The sequence below is a fragment of the Leptonotus elevatus genome, chromosome 7 (genome assembly GCF_054856555.1).
Source record: "Leptonotus elevatus isolate MCC_2025b chromosome 7, RoL_Lele_1.0, whole genome shotgun sequence".
Classification (NCBI taxonomy): Eukaryota; Metazoa; Chordata; class Actinopteri; order Syngnathiformes; family Syngnathidae; genus Leptonotus; species Leptonotus elevatus.
The window spans coordinates 18,270,038-18,296,980 of record NC_141245.1 but is presented as its reverse complement, the minus strand read 5'-3'; the positions used below and the strand labels follow the sequence as shown (position 1 = coordinate 18,296,980).

Here is a 26,943-nt window from a genome sequence, read left to right as displayed (position 1 = left end):
AGTGTATAGGCCTACTGTTTAAATAAGAGATACAGTATGTGAGAAAATGTTAACGAGTATCAAGAAAAGTGCATGTATAACGTGTGTGGTGAGGTGTTAGCCTTAAAACGTATAATAAATGAAAAAAATATAGTATGAACAAAAAAAAACATTTAGAATAAACAAAAAAATATATACTGTGCTGTATAATAAGTAAATAAAAAAATACTTTTAATGGAAAAAAATGTAAATGAAAAAGAACATATATGATAAATGAAAAATAATTCATAATAAGATTTTCGAAACAAGGCCCGCAACCCTTCTGCAGGCCTCAGACAATAAACTCTGGCAACAAGCGCTGGTCTGTCTCTGACTGGGACACTCACTTTGCTTGTCATGGTCTTGAGCCACAGTTGACATGATTCAGACTTTAAATTAAAAAAATAAAAGGTCTCAAGCTTTACCAGATGGGACGAAACATTAGCAGATTATGTTTATTCAATGCAGTGATGACTGTGTAAGTCCATCAGTCTGGTTACTAATAACTAACTAACTACCTTTCTTTTTTTTCTTTTTTTATCATTCAACCTCGTTTGTTTACTGCTTAAAGGCTCACAACTGTTTTTTCTTCCCATGTAAACATCAGATTGCTTCAGTGGAACTCCCTGTGGACTCAGTATTTGATTGGGATGGATGTATTTTTGTCTCCCACCCTTGGCGGAAATCATGACAGTCTGGTAAGAATATTATTGTGGCTATTTATTGATGCAACACGCTACGGCTCTAAGAGGGAAAAAACAGGTAGCTGTTTGCGTTTCTTCCACTGTCTCTAACCAACTTAAATCTGTCATTAATGCGCCTTGATTCCAGATAGTATCATTGCCAACTTCTATACAGTTGTGACAATGGATTTTGATTGTTATCAGCACACAAAACTGAGAATTGGGAAAAATTTGATAAGAAGAATGTTATGGTTGAAATTAGTACTTCTATGTATATACTAAATGTTTTATCGTAAATAATCGCATGGCTTCAATAGTTAACTCATGATAATGGCAAATGTTATATCTATTTTAAAAATACAATAAAAACATTTTTTCTAAGCTGTCATACTCTTGTTAACATAAAAGTGGGAAAAAAATGTTTAAAATGTTAAACTAATATGGCTGCATCTTTAAAAAATAAAAAATTATGTGATATTGATTTGTGTTTAGTTCATATTTCTGCCTCTAGGTGGCATAACTGCATTTGTAAGACATTGGTGACATCTCAGTGCATTTTTCATATACAGTGGTACCTCTGAGTTTGAAAATAATTCGCTCCTGCAAAGTTTTGAAAGTCCAAATTGTTCAACCTCCGAAACTTTTTCCCCCATAGGAAATAATGTAAATGCAATTAATCTGTTCCCAAGCTCCAAAAACAGAAAATTCCTATTTTTTATGTTTTTTTACATTTACACCCTGTACAGTATTTAAACAATAAAAATGCATTACCTTACCTGTTGTGGTGTGATGGCATCAGTGGATGATAAATGCTATGTTAATGCTAGCTTTAGTTCAGTGCAGAGTTTGTGTATTTTACATTGAGCATATTATTAGACTACTAAGCGGTCCTTGCGTGCGTTGTTTAACGTCAGGCACGTTGTTGAACAGCTAAGGGGGGTCGAAGTCCGACTTGTACGAGTTCCGAGACGTTCAAACTCCGAGGTTCCACTGTAATCTTTTCATATTAAGAGCTATCTTATCTTTAACATGAAGTAACTTGCGAAATTATGCACATTTTAAAAATTGTAAAGCACAACTTGGCCCCCTCCACAAATATATGCATTATTATTGAATGTATTACTGCTAAATTTCGACGTGGACGTGTGTGCTGCGTTGCGACTGGGATTTCCCCAGTACAGGCCTTCCAAGTAAGGGCCGGTCATTAAACCTGCGTTTGAAAAAATTGCGGCGGTAAAGGAACTTTAAATTAACTCAAAATGAACGCACTCATTTTGACCCCCATAGTCTATCTATCCATCCACCTATCCATTTTCTTAACCGCTTATTCCTCACAAGGGTCGTGGGGGTGCTGGAGCCTATCACCCCTATAGTATATATTATATAAATCCTTCTCTTCTACAAATGCTAATCACAAACAAATGGCATTCAGATCATCTAATTCCCTCCACTATCTTGTGAGCAGTGCATATCCCCGGACAACGTGGCTTTGGATCTGCGAGCTGCTGGTTATATTTAAACAGTTCTCAAGAGTTCCTCGGTGAATAGAAACCATGTGCAAATATCAAACGTGTATCAGCTGCATTCCTTCCATCCGGATTGGTCGGATGCGTGCGAGGCGGTGCGGCACATATGAGCGCCAGACCGGTTTAAACGGTTGGAATTTCGCACTAAAGAGACGCACTAATCTGAAAGATGTGTGATTGAGATCGTAATGACAAAAATGTATGTGTGCGGTAGACAAACACACAAACAATGTATTACACGAGATGCACCTGCTCTACCCAAGGTCCCCTCTGGCCAGAGATGAGCAGAAACTCTCTCCACGTACACAGTCGCACCAATGTGGCTAACGCGGAACAGCTGCCACTTGCTAGCGCTTCTCAGTCGACATTCTTCTCCCGCCGCCCGCCTCTGCCAAGACAGCGAGCGCACAACTGACTCATCTGTTTCCCCCAGTGGCGCTCGCAAAACAAGCGGCTAATTGTGGAAGCCGTCACTCACGCATAGAATTAGGCAAGCGTGGATTGATTGTACAAGAAAGCAATCGCTTACTTAAGAAACTGACATGCTTCCTTGTCGATATCCTTTAAAACCAAGTCATTAGGCAAAGAAGTCCAGTCGATTACAAACCTGACTCAATTTGTTAATCATTGACTGACTCTGCAATGAATAGATTTCTTCGACCATATGAGCATGAGGAGTTATTATGTCTTGAAATTGTTTTTTAAACACACACTTGCCAAATAACTGTCATGCTGGGCGAATAAATACGGAATGTTAGACTATCAACCAAGCAACTGTGGCAAGTAGCCGAGAATGTGCAAACAGTGGGGATTGAGGAAGTCCTGGCAGAAAGGTTCCGTTCCCAAAGCCAACATTCAATACAAGGGATGAGCATAATAATGGACGGATTGTGTGGACTTGATTGTTGATTGATTGCATCTAGATGACTTTTAGGCAAAACGGAGTGCTATTTGGCAGCATCCAACAGACGCTGTTCAGTCTCAACTCGCTTGCAGTGAGGAAGAACAAAATGTCAGCTACGGTTACGGGAGGTTGAGGTGAAATGCACGCTAGTGGTTGAACAATGGACGACAACAAGTTTTTTTCAGTGAGCATTTTTGTTCACGTAAAGACATATTTCGCCAGATCTGCATAAAGACTAGCGATAGATCATTATGGGTTTTTTTCAGGGCCAATACAACGCTGATTAGTAGTCAAGGAGGCCCATAACCGATATTTGAAGCCAATAATCATTTTCAGTAAAAAAAAAAAGGGGGTGTAAAAAAAATTAAAAATACAAATGCCAAGTTGTAATGTCTTAAAGCATGTTGTTTATTGAACAATTTTCCAGACTTTTTAAATGGAGACTTAATCAAGTAAATACCATTGCTCTCTATAGTTTTCTACTGTAAATATTTTTTTTCACAATTAAAAAATACCTGAAATCTTAAACATTTACATTTCTTTGTTTTAATGTCGAACAATAACATATGGTTCAGAAGATTCCCAGGGCCAGTACCATCTCATAAAGTTAAATGAAAATTTAAATGAACAGCTCTCTGAGATTAAAATTGTTTTAGATTTACCTTATATCGGCCGTCAGATATAAAAAAAAAAAAAAAAAAGGCTGATATTTGTCAAAATACCCAATATCGGCGCCCTGGCCGATTATCGGTAGAAACGGATAAAAACAAAAAATTACAAACACAACTCACTAGACATTGTAGCCAAGCTCAAATTAAGCATTTCTCAGTTTCCCTGTTTCTATTTAACTTGTACTTTTATTGTGGTTGTTGAAAGACTTGCATATTTTGCTCATTTGCTCATTATTAGAAAAACACGCTTGTACAACTGTACTGCAACAAATGTTATGATGTTGGTATGTGTTGACTTGAGATGAACAAACCTTCCTCTGATCACACAGTTGCTGCCCAAAATAGCTAATTAGAAGAAAAGATGGCAAAAACATGTGATTACGTTTAGTTGGTTAAAAGCTGTGGATGTCTATGCGGGGTAGTAAAGTTGACTGGTGGACTAAACGGTTCAACCCCGAATGCATGCCGGCTCTGCTCTGACAACTTCTCCCAAATGTCGATCAAAGAAATCTAAACGCCAAAGCAATTGTGTCTGAGTCCAACGGGAGATTAACCGTGATCGGATCCAAACACACGCCTACCTCAAGGGAGCTTTTCAAACAAAAATTCTAAACCATGGCACTACATGTAGCACAAATCCCATCTAAGAATGTCTTGCATACCTAAATAAGAAACGTGCTCATGTCTAAGAGCACATGATAACTTCACAGAAAAAGTTCGATTGCTGAACGCAAACATGTTTCTTTATATGGAAAATGCTGACAGTGGAAAAGAGGATATTAGGGATGTTTATGCCAAAGCTAAATTGCTCGACAGGCATCAAGCCATTCAACCAATTTTTTTGCCGTTTCTCTCCGTTTGCTGGTGCGGTTCGACACCGGGGACAAATTAACAGAAGGCCACAAAAGTGTGGGTTTTTTTTCAGAGCCCTCCAACCCTCTGGTGTCTTCTGTACTAGTATTTTCCAACGGTGCATGACCTCCTGTGCGCGCTCCACTTTCCACTTCGTTTAACATCACGGAAGAGATGAAACCTTGTCGAGTGTCAATTTTGCCGCGAGGGACGTGAAGTCAGTACAGGAGGATGACAGCGGAGACAAGACAATTTGCTGGGCCTCATTAGACAAACTCTTGTTTTCTGTCCTACTCCTGGATCTGCCAGGAATTAAGTCTAACTTGAAGACAATGTTCACTGATACTCGTTTCTTCAAACTTTGTTCATCATTTAGAAACTGTAACACCCCCACAAAACAATTAAGATAGTCAAAATGTATAGAACGTGATGAGACAATGTTGGGTGGATTACGTCCTTGGGCCAATTCTTACTTGGCCAAAAAGGAAGGGGGGGGGGGGGGGGCAAAAATGTTGATAACTGGAACTCATTGTGATTCATTAAATATAATTTCCATACACAAATACATTTGCTAACAGAAATAGACGCCATGTTCCCTCCCCGACTTTCTCAAAAGTCCTTCGTGGCCATTCAAAAAGAAGCATTCGCTTTTCAAAATTGCGCTTGCAACAGACACGCATGCATGCACACATATAGAGACACTCAAGCACACATTCCTGCCTGTCTTCACAGGGAGCAACCGTTGTTTGCTCGGTCTAATCCTGTAATACCAACAGTGCATTTAGCCACATGCCGGTTTCCTTTCATCCACCCCAAGTGAGGGCCAGTGCAGGTTGAATGCAAACAAGTTGGCATTTTAACAGTTTATAACCCCAAAGCGCTCAAAGCCTCGGGTGCTAAACAAAGCTGCACATTAAAAAAAAATAAGGCATACAGATACCTGTATTAATATTCCACACCAGCCTCTCTGACTATAAAATGGCCACTGTGAAGTTGAAAAGAAGGTGAACTGTGCCGCATGACTGCTCCAATTGCTCCCTAAAGCCCCATATATTTTACAATTTTGGAAATTAATAATAAAGTTGAAAATAAAATGGCCATTCAGACCGAATATAAAGCAAAGATAAACTAAGGACAGACAACGCAGGGCAGTCAAACCTCTGCCAAGGCTGGAAAGCGATAATTGGTGGTATATCCCCGCTTCTTCCAGACAGCAAATAGCGGGGTACGCAGCCATTTCCCTGACGCAACCCCCTTCGCTCCCGGCTGTTTGACTGGATTTTGACTGATTTTGCAAGGCCCACAGAACATCGTGTTCTATTGCTATAAAAACATGGAACCTACCAAAAGACAGATTAGTCTCTTCTTTCATCAGAAAAAAAGTACATTTATATCCGTTTCTGCTTAGTAGCAATTAGCATTAGAATATAGCTAAGTTTCATCACTATTCACAAACATTTTTGTAATAACTACCATTGCTTAAAACGACCTCTTCAGGTCACAGGCTGCATCAAAGCTTTCTGTATGCTCTATCATAAAAAAAACATAAATTAAAAAAAACGTAAAAATATTTTTTGGGGACCATGGCAATATTTAAACGAGATCGGAGCAAATGAGTTAATATACTGTAGCTACAGTACAGCAGTCAGACCTTGACGAGCAACAAAAACAATACGAGCCATTGTTTCCTGGTAAGAACACCAAGCGCCGCACATGTTTCCAATCACGTTTGACTGCATTACTTGGTGTGCAGCAGCTTTTCTAGACACTCAAAGACGCTTTACAACGGAATGGATACATTATTCATGCACTCACACATTCACACTGTGGTGGCGGTATGCTACTTAAGTAGCCACAGCGTGACTGAAGCGTGGCTGCCAGTGTGCGCCTATGGCCCCTCCCACCACCCCCAAACATTCGCACCTTCCATACACCAGTGTGATTAGCACTTATGTTACGCTAGCATTCATCCATTACTCACCGAGAAAACAAGAACAAACAAAAAAAACAACCAAAGTGAAAAGAAACCGCTCTTTGATTTCCAAAACGAAAATGGAAATGAGTTCTTGGTAGGCCATATCAACGCACTTCAAATAGTGACATTTGCCCAACCCACTAAAGAAAGCCATGTTTCCAACAAGTTGCAGTTCATTCTTGCTATTGTATCAGCTTAAGAGCAAGTCACCTAAATCATATTGATGAACCAATTGTTCAGCAAAGTGCGAGTACTCCATAAGGAAACTTTGAAAGGATGGTAAACTTGAGCAAACTTCACTCCCCCTCCTTTGAAAACAGTGCATCAGATGGAGTCTCGCACGAAAAGCAGCGTTTTGGCAGCAAGAGAAGACCCTGAACATGACAAATGGCTCATGTTGACATTGTGGGTTATCCCGTGTCAGCTAAAACTCGGTGTCTATTTAATGGATAAAATCCACTCACTCAGCCAGAAAATGAGTCCAATGTGACCATGGATGGCCACTGATACATTTAGAGATATTGGTATACACATTGAGCATATTAAAGAGCGAAAAAGAAGATCTGAAGCATCCGGTCAGGTAAACTGACTGATGATGAAAAATTGTTTCCGAGTCATGCTTCCACAAAGAGGAAGTAGACATACCGGTTTAAAACATTTACGGCTCAAGGGTTGTTTGTACAAGTCGCAAACCGGTCTGAAGGACTGACCAGCTTATTGATGTGACGTGGGCACTAAAAAATAAAAAATTGTTGGTTCACTTCCCAAACGCTTTGATACCATTTCAATGAAAATGTAGTCGATGTGGAGAGAAATGAAAGCAGCTAAAGTTGCTGCAGCAACCATCTCGTTCCCTGCCTGCTGGCAGGAGGGGAAAATGAGGGATGCATCCAAAAGCCGCAATATGGTGCACAGTTCATGTTCTTTAAAAAATAAAAAAGGAGGGAGAATCGAGGGATCAAAGTAGACAAAGTTGTTGCTCAGGGACATGCAGTAATAAAGCGGCCTCTTGCCTATATAAATAAACACAGTGCATCTCCAATATTTATTTCTCCACAACTCCAAACCACACGTTAGGCCACAATCTTTGAACAGGAACTGCAACAGGATCAGGATCTAGGGGGAAAACAACATATGACCACTTTTGGTTAAAAATCTGTCAGCAGTCAGGACTTTGACTCGAAGATTGAATTATCCCTAAAATAGTAGTTATCATCCTTGCTTTCGCTTTCCTATTTTAGGAATGTTATCATTAAACAAAATCAACCACAGCGAAAGGATAAAAGTACAAAATGCCATCCGTGCTTGTGGCTTCAATCCAACTGTGCACTGTTGGTCGATGGGGTCAAGTTGGGACAGAACAGTGACAGTCACATGGCATGTGATAAGAACTCAGCAAGTCTATGCAGTCATCACTCACTCATAAGTACTTTTTTTTCTTCTTACTGCACACTGTCAAACAAGCATGTTCATGTATTGGTATTGGTGTATGTTTGTTTAGCTGCAAATAGGCAAACATTACTCAAGTCAAGCAGATGACTGAGAAGCCACTGCATTTCACTAATGTGAAGGTTTGGGTTACCTTTATACTTAACTGATTCAAACCCAAAAACGCATAAATAGTTTTATTTTATTTATTTTTTTATGCTACAGCAGGCTTTACAGAAGACCTTTATGCAGCTTCTGACCTAAAGAGGTCGCTTAAAGCAATAGTAGTTATTGCAAAAACGTCCAGCAGGTGGCAGCAGAGTATAAGAGATCAGCCAGGGCCATGTTGCAACAAGCTCTTTTTCCCAGCGTTTTCAACAGGTTTGTAAATATTGATGAAACTTTGCTATATTCTAATGTAAATTGCTGCAAAACGGAAACAGATAGAAATATACTTTTTTTTCCTGATGAAAGAATATATGCTAATCTTTCTTTTGGTAGGTTTCATGTTTTTATAGCAATAGAACACAATATTCTGTGGGCCTTGCAAAATCAGTCAAAATCCAGTAAAACAGCTTAGTGTGAAGGGGGTTGCTTTAGTGAAAATGGCTGGGAGTGAATTAGTTAATGATAATAACCTTAGAATGTGGAGATGACATCTTCATCCATCCATCCAGTAAATGCTTTTTTTCCAAAATTTTGTGATGTCACCACAGATTGGAACAAGTGATGACTGAAGAGGAGTCGGAAATTGAACTTGCTGCAACAATGGAAAGCGGTTTATAGCGGTGTACGTAATGTACTCGTACACATCATGTTTACACTCACACTGGCAGCCATGCTTCCGTCAACCGGCCCCAGGGCAGCTTACCGCCACCACAGTGTGAATGTGTGAGCGCACGAATAATGCAGCCACTGTGAAGCGTCTTTGAGTGTTCAAAAAAGCGCTATATAAATCGAATGCATTATTATTATTATTACTATTATTATTGTTTAGCATTAATGTGAAGAGACTCCCCTCCCAGGCACTTTAAATCCTTCAAACAAATGAATGGTAAGCGCATTGATAGTCATTTTAAATCTTTTTGTTTTTACACTTTTTTGAGCACAACAAATAAAGCCTACACGCATTCAGCAAACCTATTCCCCTTATGTGGAGGGAAGATGTGTCTCTTCTTCTATCCCTCCTCTGAGGAATCTGAACACAAGTGTATACACCTTGAGACCACCAACAGGCCACTGGTGGAACAGCAGACTGTGACAGTTTGGTCTAAAGACACAGCGGAGGCACTGCAGGAGTGTTTCAATGCCACCATCTGTTTATTTTAATGGTTTTAAAAACCTATATTTTTATTATAATAATGTACTGTATTATTTTCATTATTGTGTTTGATATGATTTTTTTTATTTTAGCTGTGGTTGTTAATTGCTATAGTCCATTGATATATATACTCTGTACATATGAGTTGAGTTGCGTTGCGTTAAACACTACTCCTATGTATGACGTGTAAATTGCTTTACCGGTGACAATTTGGTTTCCAGTTATTTTCGATGGGGAAAATAATACAGAATCTTAAAAAAAAAATGAATTATCACCTCGTGTGCTACAGCACATTCACAATGAGTGGGTGTGTGGACCAAATTTAGTACAAGTTCCTGAGAGACAGGACGTGTTGTCTGTTGCTGCATGTGCTGAATTAGAGGGTAAAACCTGTTTGGAGCGTCATATATATATATATATATATATATTTTTTTTTAAAGAGCTCAGTATTGTTCATTCGGTAATGTCATCATCATTGCTCTTTTTTTTCTTTTTTTCTTTTTTTTTTTGTGGGTGAGTACGTGTATGTGCGTGCGTGCGTGCGAGTGTGTGTGTATTCGTTAGCTCACCAAAAACCTATTAGAAAAAATCCCATACCGTTCACCTCAAGAGACCAAAGGAGTGTCATATATTTAACGCATGCTTTACCGGCTCATGAGAACAAGCCTCTGTGTCAGAGTTTCGTCAATCCGGTTATTAATTGAGTATAGTTTAAAAAATGCTAACCACAAACACAATCATCATTAAGTACAATCCTACTTTTAAGGCCATGGTTGGATGATATTCAGTACAGGTATGGAACATAAAGCAGAAGCACCAATGCCATTTGTAGCTTAATTTGAAGATCGCAGGAAAATGCCCTTTAAATGTTGGGACAAGTTGCATTCGTACTAATTTTTTGTTTTCGTTATTGTATGATGTCATTTTTACCTAATTTATTCTCTAGGAGCTCTAATTATTGCACCATCATATTACGTAATTGTTATGACGGGTAACTAGTTTAGAGGTATCAAGATGACCTAGTGGTTATCACGTCTGCCTCACAGATTTGGGTTTTGGGTTTCAAACCTTGGCTCCGGCCTTCCTGTGTGGAGTTTGTATGCTCTCCCCGTGCTTTACCATGCTGTGCCAAAGTCAGGCTAATGTAAAACTGCACCACCTGTGTGTCGAACAGTAAACCTCAAAATCTTAAATACTTATATTACAGTATTTTTGTGTGTGTAAATCTTTTGCAAATTTTAACATAGTTTTAATATCTAATTATTCAGCTTTATGTTTGATTTTTAAGCACTTTTTGCCACCTTGTTCTGATACCTCCGCTTAGGTAGTAGTTATACTTTCTATTTAAAACTGTTTTTGTAGGTTTTAACTCATTTTTATATATCTAAATTATTTTGTTTTTTTCACTTGTTATTCTTGAAATTATTTAAAAAAAAATTATCTGCAAAATGGGTCTCCTTGACAATCCACTTGAGCATGGGAAAGAGGGAAAAATTACACAGAGCCAGGTCGGGCGAGTAGAAAGGTCCCTCCGGCACAGCGATATTGTTTTCGGCCAGGAACTGTCCGATGTTCAGGGCATTGTCATGGTGAAGCAGTCAGTTGGCCCGCAAGGACGTCTTTGTGAACATGTTGACGGAGAGTACTTGTTTGGCTTTGAGCTAGACCAGTTGTGGAACTTTTTTTGACACACCTCAAAAATAAGTATAATTAAAAGTCAAGCTGAGATTGGATCATGTGAAGTAACACTGCCTGAGCCGCAGCAGGTTTATAGTAGGTGTATGATCAATAACCAATATAATTGGCAGAATTTTAGGGCCCAGTGGCCATAAATTGTCAGAGCACATTTATCCAAGGCACATGGCCCCTGGCTTATTATTGTAAGACCATAAACTAAACCGGTGTTGTATGGAAAGGGGAAGGGCGGTAATTTGGAGTGATTGCTGCCTCTCTAATTACACCCACACACACAAACAGAACTCACCTCTCCGCCGTGGCCGTCAAAAATACCAAAAATGGACGGGTGGCTCTTGTTGACAACGTCGGCAAGCACATCGTAGCGGTCCTCCATGTGGTCTCGCCGCCCTTGGATGGAGTACACGGCGACGTTGTGGCTCTTCAACTCCCACGTTTTGGCGAACTCGGCGTCCAGGACGTCCAGGCCGCCGAAGCGCTCGTTTTGCATCATCTCCGCCACCTTCCCCTTGACCATCTTGACAGCGTCGCGGCTCGACTTGACGATGGTCTTCACTTCGTCCGTGTGAAAGAAGTAACTCCATAAAGCCAAGCTGATGCACAGTAGGAACAGGGTCTCCGGTCGGAGCAGAAAGTAACGCATGATACGACCTAACAGGGACAGCAGGGTCATCGTATCCTCTATCATTTATTATGGTTTACACGCGTGGGGGAATCGCGGCAGGTTGTGCGCTCTTACGCCGGCCGGTTTCACTCCATGGCTGGCGTGTGCGGTGAGGAGCGGTCCTGGAGAAAAAGGCTCAATCAACCCAGAATCTGGACACTCCGAGAAGAATTGACACTCCGGTCCTCGTGTTATTCCAGCGATGTGCTCGAGCAGACCACTTCAGCGTTCAAACCCCGCAATTAAAGACGCTCAGTCCGCTGACCATTTGGGGGGTCCACCGCGCCGGACTTCGTCGAAGACTGCGTACCGGTTAGGGGTCGAGCTATTGAGGCGTTTGTTCTTTTGGCCAGCCAAGTGACTGTCCCCCCCCGTCCCTCAAAATAGCTGCTTGTTGTGCGTCCTTACATTCACAGCTGCCACACTGGCTGGCTGCGACCGAACACTGCTGCTAACTGAATACATGGGCCGTGATGCCTTCACGTACACCAAGTTACCTAAAGTTGCACACCGGCAACTGATATTAATGATGATGACTGCCTTACTTGGAAGTCACATAAAAAAACATTCTAAATTAAAACAGCCATCGCGGTACGATGATATGGCATAAAGACCAATTTACATTAAACTAGCATGAATTGTTAAAATCATACAAGAGTGGAATCATACATACAATATTAACGGTCGCCCAATTCAGCTAATTTTCTTTCAAATTTTGTGTTTTGAAGGAAATATATGTTTTTTAATCTTATACAATAATATACATTTAACAAATTAAACAATCAATACAAAATCTCACCCTAATCGCACTTTGAGTGTTATTAACAAAATAAAAACAGCAGAATAATCTGCGTACACTGTGGTAAAAGTACACAATTACATTTAATAATGCAAATAACAAATATGAATGTGTTTTTAGACTGAATAAATTAACAGTTCACTATTTTGACCGACAAGTGCCTGTGTTTGGATATTTCCGAAATTCTTGAATGTATCCTTCTGACAGTCAAGCAGGTGATAGTAGTGTGTTTCACAGACTCCGCTTTGGAGATAGAATGTTTTTTTCCTCATATGATAGACATATGACGCATATATATTTATTATCTCGCAAATAACCCATGCTATTCTGTTTATTCAATTCAAACAACGTTTGCTAGTTTTACTCAGGCGCACGCAAGGCGGCCTCCGGGTCTTTAATCATTGAGTGACGTCACGCAGTCTTTCTCCACGGACCTCGATGGAAAAAACGTGGAGCTGAAACTGTGTGCAGGATCTCATTTTTACTAACATTAGTAAGTATCTTCGATCTTTTCTTACTGGAGTTTCGGCTTTCGAAGTGTCGTGTGACATTATCTAATCGTTTTTTTCCACGAATGTTTCTCCGGTTTACCAATCTGATCTGGAAGTTGAGCTTTTAATGCTAATGCTAAGTTTTTGACACTTCGAGCACATTGCCTTGGTCTTATAGTTTTGTTACTGGTTTTAATCGTCCGAATATAAATGTCTACACATTCATGATTGTGAAATCGTATTTATTTTAAGGGCGTCCGGCGTAAAAACTGCCATCTTATCAAGAATGGAGTACATTCAGTCTGCTGCCACAAGCACCCAGGGAAAAATGTAAGTAGTCAACCTCTTGAACTATTGTTATTGTTGACAGTCTAGTGTTGGGCGATATGGCTGTAAGACCAAATCTAAGGGTTTCTTTAACAAACAACCAAAATCCTGTTTTTTTCCCCTGCTTCTGATGTTGCGTTATTTTTCTCCCTCGAGAACAAACAAGCTGTGAAACATTTGTTTTCCAATTATTGCATCAATATACACAGATATAATAGCAGTAAATATTTTTTCTTCACAAATAATGTGTGGGGGTGGGGGGATCAAATATATATGTGAACAAATGCTCAACGTATGTATACATTATTTTAACATAAAATGAGCCATCGTACTGCATGGATCGGCCGTTCTCAGCTCTCGTTTGATCTTTTCTCGAGTAGTGCGTGCGTGCGTGCGAGCGTGCGTGCGTGCGAGCATGTCCATGAATGTATGTACATAATGTCCATAAAGTTGAACAGGTGAGGCATGGTGACCACCTGTCTTTTTTCTAGTCCAGCATGAAAAGGATTCCGCTCATGTTGTCTGTTTCTTAGTGGGAATTAAAGTCGCTGCTAGTTGGGAACACTGACTTGACTGTTCTTTTGTAAACTTGCTCATCTGTTCACTGAAGCACGTTGAATTGCGAAACTGAGAAAAAGAACGAAATAAGTTTAAAAAAAATGTGACAGATGAACTCAAGTTATTTGATGCATTAAATCATAAAACAAACAAAAATCTAATATAGTCTTAGTCTATATACGTAACTTTATAATCATTTGTCTTGCATTTTACATCAGTCCCAAGAGTAACATTCATTAAGAGGGTGTTTTGCAGCAACGTGGTTCATATTACTGTATATTCTATTTTTCCCAGCCTGTGCTGCACTTGTGGCGTCCCAATTCCTCCTAACCCAGCCAATATGTGCGTGGCTTGTCTGCGCACTCAAGTAGACATCACTGAGGGAATTCCCAAGCAAGTGACAGTCCATTTCTGCAAGCAATGTGAACGGTTTGTTCTATGACATTTTTTTCCCCAACCCTTAATCAATACTATGTATCATGGACTCAAGACAACGTTGCCCACTTGAATGAATCCTCCTCCTCTTTGCAGGTACTTGCAGCCTCCAGCCACATGGATTCGTTGTGCTCTGGAGTCGAGGGAGCTGCTCACCCTTTGTCTGAAAAAAATTAAGGGTTCTATGAACAAAGTATGTGTTAACCATTCCAATGACATATTGACAGCTATACATGGCAAATATGCATGTTAAGTGGGAAGGTTGGCAATGAATGAGTTGTGCTGTTTACATGCTCAAGTAAAAGTCCTTTCATGCTTTCGCCTCACCTATCTTCTTTTAGGTGCGTCTTATTGACGCTGGCTTCTTGTGGACAGAGCCTCACTCCAAAAGGATTAGGATGAAACTTACCATACAGAAGGAGGTAATGATACATTTATTTGGATGGCTCAGTTATGGATTATTCTCATGTATTCTGTTCATGAACCTTGATCGTTCTGTTTTCACAAACTAAAAGGCAATGTATAAAAGAAGTACTGGTGCTTTAAACACTGTAAATCTCTGTGCGATATGACTAAATCATGCAAGCAGCTGACATCCCAGGATCCCTTTTGTGCTGGAGTTTTGTTTTGTTTTTATGGCTGTCAAGCGCAGCTCATTCTCTAAATTATGGAGGAGTTGTAGCGCTACAATGAATGGAAAATGAGGACAGATCGTTTTAGTCATATATAAATAAAGTCAAGAATGTCATGAGGGAAAGTTGCAATTTTATGGGGAAACTCACAGCTACAAGAGTGAAGTTGTATAATGGGGGAAAGAAGTTTGAAGTTGTTATTTTATGAGAATTAAGTGAATATTACAAATAAAAGTTGCAATGATGAGGATTTTTTTTTTTTACAAAGTTTACAATTTTAATTGTTTTGCAAGACTGAATATATATATATATATATATATATATATATATATATATAGTAGTAGTAGTATTACAAGCATAAATGCATACCTACTTTAAGATGACTACTGTTGAGGATCTTGTCAAGTTACACTTTTGTAGCTTTGTCACAAAAATTAAATATGACATTTTCCTTACTACAATGCATTGAGATTAGAAGAGGAAAACAAATGTTTAGCACTCGTTAGTGATGACTACTGTGCAGTGTGCAACCATGCTGTCAGAGCACATGGCGTAATCAGTTGCTATCCGTTTGGACTCCCAAGGTGATGAACGGCGCCATCCTACAGCAGGTCTTTGTGGTGGAGTTTGTCATCCAGACTCAAATGTGCGACGACTGCCACCGCGTGGAGGCCAAGGACTTCTGGAAGGCCGTGGTGCAAGTTAGACAGAAGGCAAGTGATTGTGGGTCATAAAGAATCACGTTTACTCTGTCAAATGCTGACTTTTGCTGAGGTTGGATCAGTGGAGTTGAAAGTTAGTCATTCATTATCCGAACAGCTTAGCCTCAGTCTATATAAATTAAACTACTAGTCAAAAGGATAAGAGTATGCATTCATTTTGTTAGACAAAGAATTTGACAAAAATAGAAATATATGACAAATGAATAAAATAAGTGTCAAATTACAGTATTAAAAAAAAGAAGAAGTAAGTAACAAGAAAAAAAAGAGTTCAGTAATTTAAAGCATCTATAGAAACACACCTCCATATATTCCCGTTAACAGTGCCTCGTTATTACCCTCTTTAGGACGTAGTCTATCAAATTTAAGAATCCCTATTATAAAGGGATTTATTGCAGGGATATACTGTAGCTCAACAGTATGTGCAGTTTCTCCAGATTAGCAGTTAAGATTAATAACCTTCATACTTGACACAGACTTTAATGTGTAGCAGGTGAAACTAGAGGGACACACAGATGTAATTGCTTTTTTATATTTCCACTGGAATGCATTCAAGATACTTTTTCAGCATCTACAAATGTTTTGATAGGCCCATTCTGTTTTGTCTGGACTATTTAGGTTTAAAACTATGCTTTTCTTTTATTTCCAACAGACTCTTCACAAAAAGACATTTTACTATCTGGAGCAGCTAATCCTTAAGCACAAGCTCCACCAGAATGCCCTCAACATCAAAGAAATTAATGGTTTGTTTTGTACATTTATATTCTTTCTATTAAACGGTCTGCATATTTATTAGCTAAGGTGGTGATTGTCAAAGTACTCGTACCACTAGTGGCGCATGGGCTCCTTCTAGTGGTAAGTAAAAGAATCACTGAATTAAATATTTTTACTTGGCGTTAAGTTACAGAGGCTTAAACATTTTGTTTTTGTTTTAATTCCTTTAAAGTATCTTCAAGTATAGTTCAGTGATATTTAATTTAAATTTATCAATCCAAAACATTTACATTTCATATTTTTGATTAAGCATATTATTATTATATTTTTTTTTGTGCAATACATTTGAATCATTATTTCATCATTATTTAAATACTGTTTTTATTTTTCCTATATTTGAATTAAATGTTGCAATGTTCAAACTGTATAAAGGTACAGTAGCTTACAATAATGTTATGTCACATATACTTTTTCGGAATATAAACTGCTTCGTTTTTGATGAACACTACCTACTACTATGCTAACCAATGTTAATGTTGGTCATAGTGATGATACTTGGAGAGCCAAATATTTTTCGAGGTGCTATGTGGATATGACTATAAAACTATAATGTTCACAATGTAGCTTAAGGCAAAGTAAGGAGGCTTTACACAAGGGAACTCAATGTTTTATACACGATTAAAAAAATATTTTAAAACTTCTCCGTATTTTAAAGTGTTTTTTACGCCATGTGGCGGCCATATTTGTTGTGTTGCTCATTGGCTGCGCGCCAGTTGATATTATTGCTCCTTGTGTCTCAGAGGGCATCGATTTCTACTACAGCTCCAAGCAGCACGCTCAGAAGATGGTCGACTTCCTCCAGTGCACCGTGCCCTGCAGGTGAGTAATGTAAACAAACAAGGGCCCACCCGGAGGTGGGTAAACATTTCACTTATTTATGGGCCGCTTTAATGCCGCTTGCGGCTGTGGAGACTAGAATTGGAAGTTTTGGACGGTTTGGAGCGGTAAACATGGATCTAGCTGGAGTAGATTTAGTTGAGAAACTTTTGCTGTCACATGAAAAGCGATATGCTTCTAGAGTTCATGTAAGACAGTAAGGCCCGACCGATTAATTGGCTAATTATGGCCCTTTAGATATTGTTTTGTTTAATTTATTTATTTTAACAAACCAACATATTCTTCAAAAAACACTTCTAATATAAGTTTGCCATGAAAAACGGGGGGAATAAAAAATCCATCCATCCATTTTCTGTACCGCTTGTCCTCACAAGGGTCGCGGGGGTTGCTGGAGCCTATCCCAGCTGGCTTCGGGCAGTAGGCGGGGTACACCCTGAACTGGTTGCCAGCCAATCGCAGGGCACACAGAGACGAACAACAATAAAAAATCCTTTAAAATAATGGGAAATATCAAAAATATGAAAAACAATATTGGAGAAATAATCTGCGAATCTGCAGGGTTGGGGTGTAGTTTTAATTTGTAATATCACCCTTCACCACTAGATGGCAGACACATCTTAGTTGTACTTACATTGGGTCTTATATTGCCATATACTACAACGTGAGTAGGCATACCGGTAATTTTGTTGTTGTTGTGGATTTGGAATGATATTCAAAACAAACTCAGAACCTCAATAATATTCCAATTTTGAGTAAAATGACTTTGGTGGAAAAAAAGATTTATACAAAATGGGTTCTTTATGTTGGTTTCTTGTTCAACAGTTATGTGCCATCCTTCAGTGATCCTTTTTATGCAAGATAGCCCTTGGCACTGGAAAAAGAAATGAAATGTATTTTTTTCGAACAGTATATTTACAGTTGATACCCACTATTCGTGAAGAATAGGGATTAGGCTGGTCCGCGAATAGTGAAAACCTGCATTGACACCCATTTAAATGCTTTGGGGTGGTTAGTCAGTAATCTGTGTTTTTTTTGCCAACAATCAGTATCTGCATCGGCCTTAATAAAATCAATATCATTCAAGCCCTATAGGACAGCTGATGACTAAATGCTGAAATAGTACCTGCTTTTGTTAAGAGGGAAGTAGAGCCTGAGCCAGCCGAGTAGGTACCGTATAGTTGTGTGTTAACAAAATTAAGACGATTAACCAATTCATAATTTGCAAATTTTCTGAGCCCGACCATATTATGTCTGAATTTGGTCTCTTAATCTCTTGTCTGTCCTCAAATTTAAAGGTCAAAGGTGTCCCAGCGCCTCATCTCTCACGACATCCACTCAAACACGTACAACTACAAGAGCACGTACTCCATGGAGATAGTACCTGTTTGCAAGGTATATACGTCCACTCGCACCAGTTTAGAACTGACATTGACCACACACAAAGAAAAAAAATCTGATCCATACATATGTATTTGGAGCAAATGACTCGTGAGTTGAAATATACAAGGGAATGCTAAGTGACTACGCTTCCTCTACAAAAGTATTGGAACAGTGAAGCAAAGCGTTTTGCTCCATTTGGGTTTGACAACAAAAGAGCGATCTATACTTAATATGTATATAGTATATTCATACTTTAAAAAAAAAAAGGCAACACAAAGAATAGGTAATAACAGACAACAACGGATTAGAGTTGACAATGGGTGGGAAAAACAAGTGAAGGGAGCGAGAGGGGAAGAAGCCGTAAAACTAATTAGTCCATTGCATAAACATTGGCCTGACTGTTCCAATACTTTTGGATGGGAGTCTACATACCAAGGGTAGTTGCCATGTTTATTTTTTAGAGCATGTTAGTACGCAGCCTTTTTCAGTTCAACAATTTGACAGTCCTCACTTGTCTCCTGTTGCCAGGACAACGTGGTGTGCCTGTCGCCTCGGCTGGCGCAAAGCCTGGGGAACATGGGTCAAGTGTGCGTGTGCGTCCGCGTCACCAGCACCATCCACCTCATCGACCCAAACACCCTGCAGAGTAAGTCCAGGCTGCCTTTTAGGCCATCTTACGTTTTTTTTTTTTTTTTTTTTTTGGGGGGGGGGGACACCTATGGGAACCGCTTGAAAAAAATGTCATTGATTCATTTGTCATGCCGGAGCTGCTTGATTTTCACGGATTTTCACTTATTGCACGTTTGTCTGGAGCCCTAGATTTGTGTCCCAATACTTTTGTCCATACGAGTGTGTCAGTGAAGCAGATGCTTGCTAAGATGCCAGTCAGTCAGCCGGCCACATGGCATCCGCGTCGCCATCTTCCATGTGCCTCCAGTCACGATACCGGAGGGGGACAAGACGGCAAACATATTTGTTATGCAAGCCGTCATCGCTCGTTAGCAGCAAAGGCGGCTCAGTGGGTGCGCTGCTTAATCAGTGAAAGTATGGCGGCAATTAGCCGCCGTGTATTTTTCCTTTTTCTTTCCGGTGTAATCTAGCGTGTTCCTCTGCGGAGTTTTGACATTTTGAACGGCACATGCACGTTATTAATTACTCTTCAAAGGCTAGGCCGTTTTTGTTGCAGAATGCAAAAATGGCCTCAAGGCTCATGTGTTGTTTTTTTGTCTTAGTAATTAACTACAGATTTTTCCCTTTTTTTCCTCTCTAGATTTGCTTGTATTGACCTTCTTTCCTGTACTAATTGCTTTGATTTCTTATATTAGTGCTATGTGAAAGGGGTCAACCTTAAACATTTCTTGACAATCTGTTATGTGACCTCACTAGTCTAAACATGACATTCTGATCAACTCATTTGCTCCCAAAAACGTATAAAAAACATTCTATTTTAAATATTGCCATGGTCCCAAAAAAAACACATTTATACATTTTAATGCTAGCGCATACAGAAGGCTTTGATGCAGCCTCTGACCTGAAGAGTTTGCTTAAAGCAATGGTAGTTATTACAACAACAACAAAAAAGCCAGCAGGTGGCAGCAGAGTATAAGAGATCAGCCAGGGCCATGTTGCAACAAGCTCTTTTCCCCAGTGTTTTCAACAGGTTTGTGAATAATGATGAAACTTCGCTATATTCTAATGCTAATTGCTACTAAGCGGAAACGAAAATATACTTCTTTTTTTTCTGATGAAAGAAGAGACTCTAATCTTTCCATGTTTTTATAGCAATAGAACATTATTTTGTGGGCCTTGCAAAATCAGTCAAAATCGAAAAATAGCAGAGAGCAAAGGGTGTTGCTTCAGTGAAAATGGCTGGGAGTGAATGAGTTAATATTACAATTTTGGTATATGAGTTATGAAGCAAAATCCAGTCGTTTTTTTCCATCTCAGGGGCGGCCATTTTGCCACTTGCTGTCGACTGAAGATGACATCACAGTTGCTCAGGGCTCAGGCAACAACCAATCAGAGCTCACCTGTTATTTGAAGCTGCGCTGTGATTGTTTTTTACCTGAGACCTGAGCAACTGTGATGTCATAATCAGCAAGTGGCAAAATGGCCGTCCCCTGAGATGGATAAAAACAGCTGGATTTTGCTGCTTAACTCATCTTCCACTACCGTAATATTAGCCAGAATAGCATATTTAGACTAGTGAGGCTGCATAGAACATATTATTGTCAAACAGCACATCATTTATTTCTTTTATGTAATGTCTTAAAGAAACGGAGAAAGCCACATAATTGGAGCCTCGCTGCTTTGTCGGGTTAGCACGCTTATACTTATTATATGATAAATCGCCATCTCTCTCACAGTTGCCGAGGTTGATGGTAGCACATACTGGCGCCATCCCTTCAGCAGCCTGTGTAACCCACGGCAACTGGAGGAGTTTATCGTTATGGATATTGACGTCATCCGAGACCGGAAGCTGCCTGCTGGAGCTGGCATGAGGTCCAATAAGGTGAGTGTGTGTTATTGGGAGAGTGGGGGGTGGTGGTGGGGGGAAGCAAAATCAATAGAGAGCCATTACAATATTCCTGAACCTGCATATGGGATTCAAGCCAGCATGATAGAAGTGTTTTGGTATTGATTGTGCAGGGAATAATGAGTTTTGCTGTGACAAAGCTCTCCGAATGCTGCATTGATGTTATTATTTCCATTATTATTATTGATGCTCCAGTCACAGTAAATTGGAGCAAAGAAGGCAGCATTTAGTAGTTTTGTAATGCTTTCAAATATTTTACTGGGTGTTCATGTTAACATTTCGTTAGAGGTGTTCCGCCATAGGAACCTATGGAAAGAATTTGTTGCCGCCACGGGACGGGCAATGTTTTCACTCTTTTTCTCTGTTGCATGTGATTTGACAATGGATTATAGGTATACTAATGACGAGGAGTACTTAAGTCGGGGTCAGATTCTTTTTTGTATTGGTACTCGCATATTGCCATCAGTTTAACTTTTTTTTTTTTTTTTATTACCCTAAAACATTCTGAACCTACAAAAGAAAGTCAACTCTATTCTTTCATCAGAATTTTCTTTTCTTTTTTATATATAGATTTTTTTGGGGGGGTACTTAAAAAGCCATCAGTAGAAGATGGGTTTATTTGACCAAAAACACTGTTTTGTGATTATAAAGAGGAGAAAGCAAGCTTTGTGTGTGTTTTTTTGTCTGTAATTATTATTTATTTATTTAATGTAGGCTGCTAAAGACTGTGTAAATGATGGAGGGGGCCACAATTTTTCACAAGTGGTCTGGGAGGGGGGTTACAAACTTCCTCACCAGATTTAAGGCAAAAATGCCATTTTAAATATGGAGAAGATCTGGCCTGCAAATACCGAAAACCGGCATTTAATTGACCCCCACTGAAAAACACTACAAAATTGGTGTGTTTATTTGCTGTTTGTAACATTCTTCAAAAAAAAAACAACTAATAAATCTCCAATATGCATTTTCCCCAAAAATTAACCCCCAAAAAAACACTTTTTTTTTTTTTTCATATTGCCAAAAATCCGCAATTTGGTAAATCTGTGTGTGTGTTTTTTTAACTGAACTTATTTAAATAGCAATCAATGTAATTAAATCATTATTTCATTATTTTTTTTATTTTCCTATATTTAAGTGTTAATGTTTAAATGATATAATATTACACTACAGTGGCTTATAATCGGACACTATTTTAGAACATATAATTTTTTATAAACACAACGGCATACTATGCTAATGCAGTTCAATGTTGGTCGTAATTGTGGGACTTTCTGAAATTTATTTTTAAGTGGGACTTAGTGTACGAAGTTTGAAAAACACTAATCTTTTGGCATTGGGACATTCGTCACTTACCCCTCTGATTCGTTACAGCACACCTTGGCCGAGTTGTGGGTACAGAAGACTTCAGAGATGGATACCTGTCAGCAGTACCACTGCCGCACATTCCTGGGCCACCTGCTCAACATTGGAGATCTGGTTATGGGGTGAGTATTGATGACCGCAGAAAGTTGCGATCAATTTGAGGAAAAGGGTGATTGCCATTCTGTTTCCGACAGGTACGACTTTGCCAATTCCAACGTCAACGACGAGTTCTTGAATAAGATGAACCCTCATCATGTACCCGATGTGGTAGGACTTCTCGTCGTTGAAATGCTGCCACCATTTTTATTTTATTTTTTTACTGCATACTGCCCTCTTGTGCAGAAATACATAATTGACGCGCTGCATAAAATTTGGCCTCTGATTGCGCTTTCAGTCATGAAAATATCAACTGGGCTCTTATAGGTGCTGATCAAGAAAAGCTACGACCGCAGCCGCAGATTGAGACGCCGGAACTGGAAACTTCAGGAGATGGCCAAAGACAGAGAAGGCATGGATACAAATGATGAGAGGTACCACACTGCTATATATATATATATATTTTTTTTTTTTTATTTTTTATTTTTTTTTTATTTAACAGATAGCTCCAGAATGTATTCATGTCAAATTGCAACCTTAATATTTGGCTGCTTAGCAATACTGGATTCCCTCTCTTAACTTTGCATTTGTGTCCTCAGACAATTTCAAGATTTCTTGGAGGACCTGGAGGAGGATGAGGCTCTGAGGAAGAATGTTAACATCTACAGAGGTGAGCAGCTGCACACCGCAGGCTTTAATAATAAATAGATTTGATTTATAACGTACTTCAATCTCAAAGTGCATAGTGCAGGCAACAGTAAAAGCAATGGAAGCGCACAGTAAAGTAAAAAAAAACTGTCAAAAAAATCTGAGTAAAAAAAAAAAAAGGTCTCATGCACTGTCTGTGTTGTCTTATTATAATATCAATAAAAATATGCCCAAGTGTAGTAAAAATGCAGGTTGGCTTGGCTACTGGTACATAGGAAATCATTACCGTTTTTATTTTATTTTTTTAACATTGTCTGTCAGTGGTTCTCAAACTTTTTCCACGATCTACCACGTAATTTTTTTTTTTATTTAATTCTCCAAATGCCACCATAATGGCTAACATGGAAAAAGTAGGAGTGGGGAAAAAAGGAGCCAGATGATTTATTCCTTAAAAGTACTGTATATTCAATTTTATTGTAATCCACTCTTAAATATGGGGAAAATAATGGATATTTAAATAGTCATTCTATTAGAACTCACATTAACTCAATACAAATTGGCCTAAGTAAATGTTCATAAACTATTCTTGAACATTAAATGCAAATGTATTTTACTGCTTTTAAAAGTTGAATATACAACTGAGCTATACCGAGGAAACAAACTGAATGGAAAGTAACAAATTTAATAGACTGGATAAAAATAAAAAAAGTTAAACAGGATGTATGCATAACTATCAACTTCTTCTATTTGAATTGTTTTATTCGGTTTTTTATTAATTCAGTCATTCATTTGCATACCACTGAGCACCTACCGGACTGCTTGTTGTCATTGTACAACTTCAATAATCTTTTCAGATGTTTCAAAGATCCCGGTGGAGAGCGATACGGATGATGACGGCGCACCACGTATCTCCCTGGCGGAAATGCTGGAGGAGCTCAGCCTCTCGGACGCCACAGGGGGAGAGGGGGCTGACATGATTGAGTAAACATCACGAGAGTTGAGCTATAGCATCTCATTTCTACCAACTCGCAGATTGGAGACCTCACGGAAACACATTTGAGTTCTCCATGATGCTCATCGGAGCTTCCGCCTGCACTTCTTCCCCTAAGAACCATTTATCACCATCAAAAATCATGGAGTATTTTCTTTATGTAGGACTGTCACTGCTTAACTAAAAGTGTCAAAAAAATAAATTGGTATCCTTATGTAAACCATTTTGGGCTGCTTTGCTTGAAACGTCCACTAGAGAGCGCTGTAGCATCGAAAGGCAAGAATGGTGGCAATTTCACTGTGGTGGGCAAAATTCAACTTTGTGGTTAATACGCCAATATTGGCTATATTGCTCCAAATTTATGGAGCCGGTACAATTAAATGCAGACATACTTTTAACCCCCTTCCTGGCCATCTTTTTTCCAACAACTCTTTTCAGTAACAGTGTTTTTTCCTTTTTCAGTGCCGTCGTTTGTCCATTCCAACTTCCTAGCTTTTACTTTCAATGTTGCTTACTTCTTGTAGAGTCCTGTGATTCTTATCACATCCGTCTTTTAACACTCCCTTGTTGAAGCCGCTTGTTTTGGATTACCTGTAGTGTGAACGTTTCAAAGCAAAAGTGAAACATTTGAAGAGTTAAATAGAGAGCGAGCGAAATCTTGAGTGACGTAGATGCTAATGTCTCTGGCGTCAGTCGTTTTTTAAAATTGTCCAAAAAGCCAAAGGAAATGCAAAACAAAAGGACTGTCAATCCTTTAAAAAAAATTTTTTTTAGCTGATTTGTTTTGCGACACATCAAGTTAAAAGATGTGTTTTCCCCACAATGTTTTCAATCGATTTCTGGCTTAGTTCCACTGTATTTTATTCATGAAGCGATTTGCCTTCCCGATCTGCCCCGATCACAATAACAATCAGTCAAAACTCCTTCTTTGCATATCACCTTTGGGTGAACCCGGCACCAGGTTGAGGAATTGTGACCGCTCAACAGCCCTTGTCTTTTCATCAGGTCGCGTATCTAATCTGAGAACATTGATTGTATCTCTGCTGTAAGAAACAACAAAACTCAACATTGTTGCGTTAAAAAATAAACGCTCAAGATGGCATGCTGCTTGTTGAGAGCAATTCAAATGAGCTGTTAAGTGGCAATGTACGTAGATTTGTTTAAGCCGTGGTGCCTTAGCAACACAATTAGCTTATAGCAGGATATAGAATAGTTCGCTTATTACACATAGTATATGTGAGTGGTGAGATAATGAACTGTGGTTGTAAACCAGTGAAATGTGTTTGGCACTCTACCTTGAGGATTGAGGAAGAAGATGAAGGAAGTGCCGATGCAGCACTAAACCAACACCCCCCCCCCCCCTTGTTTCCATCCCAAAACCTGAACTGTTATTTGATCTTGGGAAAGTGAATGAAGCAAATCGCATGGGTGGGGATGGGGGCGTCTAACAATGTTGAAAGGAGGTGCAGCAAATTTTTTTAAAAGAAAAAAACAACTTTTATCCACCTCCCCTTGATATCTTTGCATGTGTGCAAATTGTAACCTCCAAGTTCCAACACTCTTTAGCATGCGACTTACTTAGCATGTTCATAGCGTTGCTGTTATTAGTCTATTTTGGATTTTCTTTTCTTTTCTTTCCAAAACACAGACACATTTTGGTTGTCAGATGTGTAAAGTTTTTGACCAGAAAGAGCCAGACCAATGAATAAAACAAGATTGTGCATTACACTGCTTGTTCCCTCTGAATTCACCGGGACCAAATCCCAATTATGATTTCACAATATATATCAATAATCTTGCCCGAAGATGTACATCATCAAATGAACCTGCATCTTTTTGTAGGTGTGAAAAGTAGGATTACAGAGGATGATGTTGAATAATTTTCAACAAAAGGCTAGGTTGAAATACTTCCTGTTTTTGTTCTTTCAATTTACACTGTCTCAAACTATTTTGCCCCCATCTAGTGGTTAACAGTGGAATCACATCAAAAATATACAATATTACTATATTCCAAACATAAAGTCTCCCATCCAAAGAGATTTGTTTCTCATTTAATCGCGCAAGTTATAGTCATAATATTTTAGGGGAGGAAACAACTTGTCTCTGACTGTGACAGAAAACAAGGCCACGCCATCCAGACCACAGCAGTGGTGAACCCGTGCGTGACCGCTTGGCCGTGGTGGCGCTGCCTGTGTTTACATATCAATAATGCATGTTGTTGTTGTCAAGGGTAGGAACTGAGACAGTCAGCAAAGTGTGCTGATGGGGAGGTAAGATTTCCCAAACTGTCATCTTGCGGCAACGCAAAGAAATACCTGAGCTGCATTTTATAATTTTTATTTATATATATATATAAAATTGTGAAATGATTGATTTAAAATTTGAATTGCTGGTGGACGTAATTCCATGGTCACAGATGTAATACTAACAGCCAATCAAAAATGCAATGTCGTGTTATATGAGCTTTCCCAATAAAAAATATAAGCAAAGCGTGAAGTCTCGAACCATTCATTGGTTGTTGTTTTTTTTTTTTTTTACATGCTGGAGAGCAAACATTTGAGATAGTGAATGATTTATTTTTATTTTTAAAGGAAGCCGAAGCTGCTCATTGCTGTACCCAG

At 39.0% G+C, this 26,943-nt stretch overlaps 2 protein-coding genes across 3 annotated transcripts in view; one reads left to right on the top strand and one right to left on the bottom strand.

Annotated features, from left to right (window-relative positions):
• ppm1lb (protein phosphatase, Mg2+/Mn2+ dependent, 1Lb) overlaps window positions 1-12,198 on the bottom strand; it is a 42,100-nt gene extending 29,902 nt beyond the window's left edge. Inside the window, exon 1 of the mRNA XM_086079938.1 lies at window positions 11,363-12,198. Within this exon, the coding sequence (XP_085936064.1) occupies window positions 11,363-11,761 (399 nt within the window). The 5' untranslated portion in view covers window positions 11,762-12,198. The remainder of the gene's footprint in view (window positions 1-11,362) is intronic.
• Window positions 361-26,050, top strand: nmd3 (NMD3 ribosome export adaptor). 2 transcript variants are annotated; one of them, XM_086079936.1, is made up of 18 exons: window positions 361-496; window positions 626-716; window positions 12,895-13,029; window positions 13,280-13,357; window positions 14,207-14,341; window positions 14,444-14,540; window positions 14,689-14,769; window positions 15,564-15,692; window positions 16,351-16,441; window positions 17,213-17,291; window positions 18,605-18,701; window positions 19,218-19,335; window positions 21,056-21,201; window positions 22,597-22,709; window positions 22,782-22,854; window positions 23,011-23,117; window positions 23,283-23,353; window positions 24,186-26,050. In XM_086079936.1, the coding sequence occupies exons 4-18, from the start codon at window positions 13,314-13,316 to the stop codon at window positions 24,314-24,316; spliced, it is 1,512 nt and encodes a 503-aa protein (XP_085936062.1). In that variant the 5' UTR covers window positions 361-496; window positions 626-716; window positions 12,895-13,029; window positions 13,280-13,313; the 3' UTR covers window positions 24,317-26,050. The 2 variants fall into 2 exon arrangements, with proteins under 2 accessions (XP_085936062.1, XP_085936063.1); XM_086079937.1 differs by lacking the exons at window positions 361-496; window positions 626-716 and having other exon boundaries at window positions 12,879-13,029.
• The last annotated feature ends 893 nt before the right edge of the window (window positions 26,051-26,943 follow it).

What these genes read in the sequence shown, in the direction of transcription:
- nmd3 (XM_086079936.1), top strand. Translation starts at nt 13,314, where the DNA reads ATGGAGTACATTCAGTCTGCTGCCACAAGCACCCAGGGAAAAAT. An exon ending in AGATAGTACCTGTTTGCAAG is followed by an intron (nt 18,702 to 19,217) that starts GTATATACGTCC and finishes TCCTGTTGCCAG; the next exon opens with GACAACGTGGTGTGCCTGTC. An exon ending in ATGGATACAAATGATGAGAG is followed by an intron (nt 23,118 to 23,282) that starts GTACCACACTGC and finishes TTGTGTCCTCAG; the next exon opens with ACAATTTCAAGATTTCTTGG.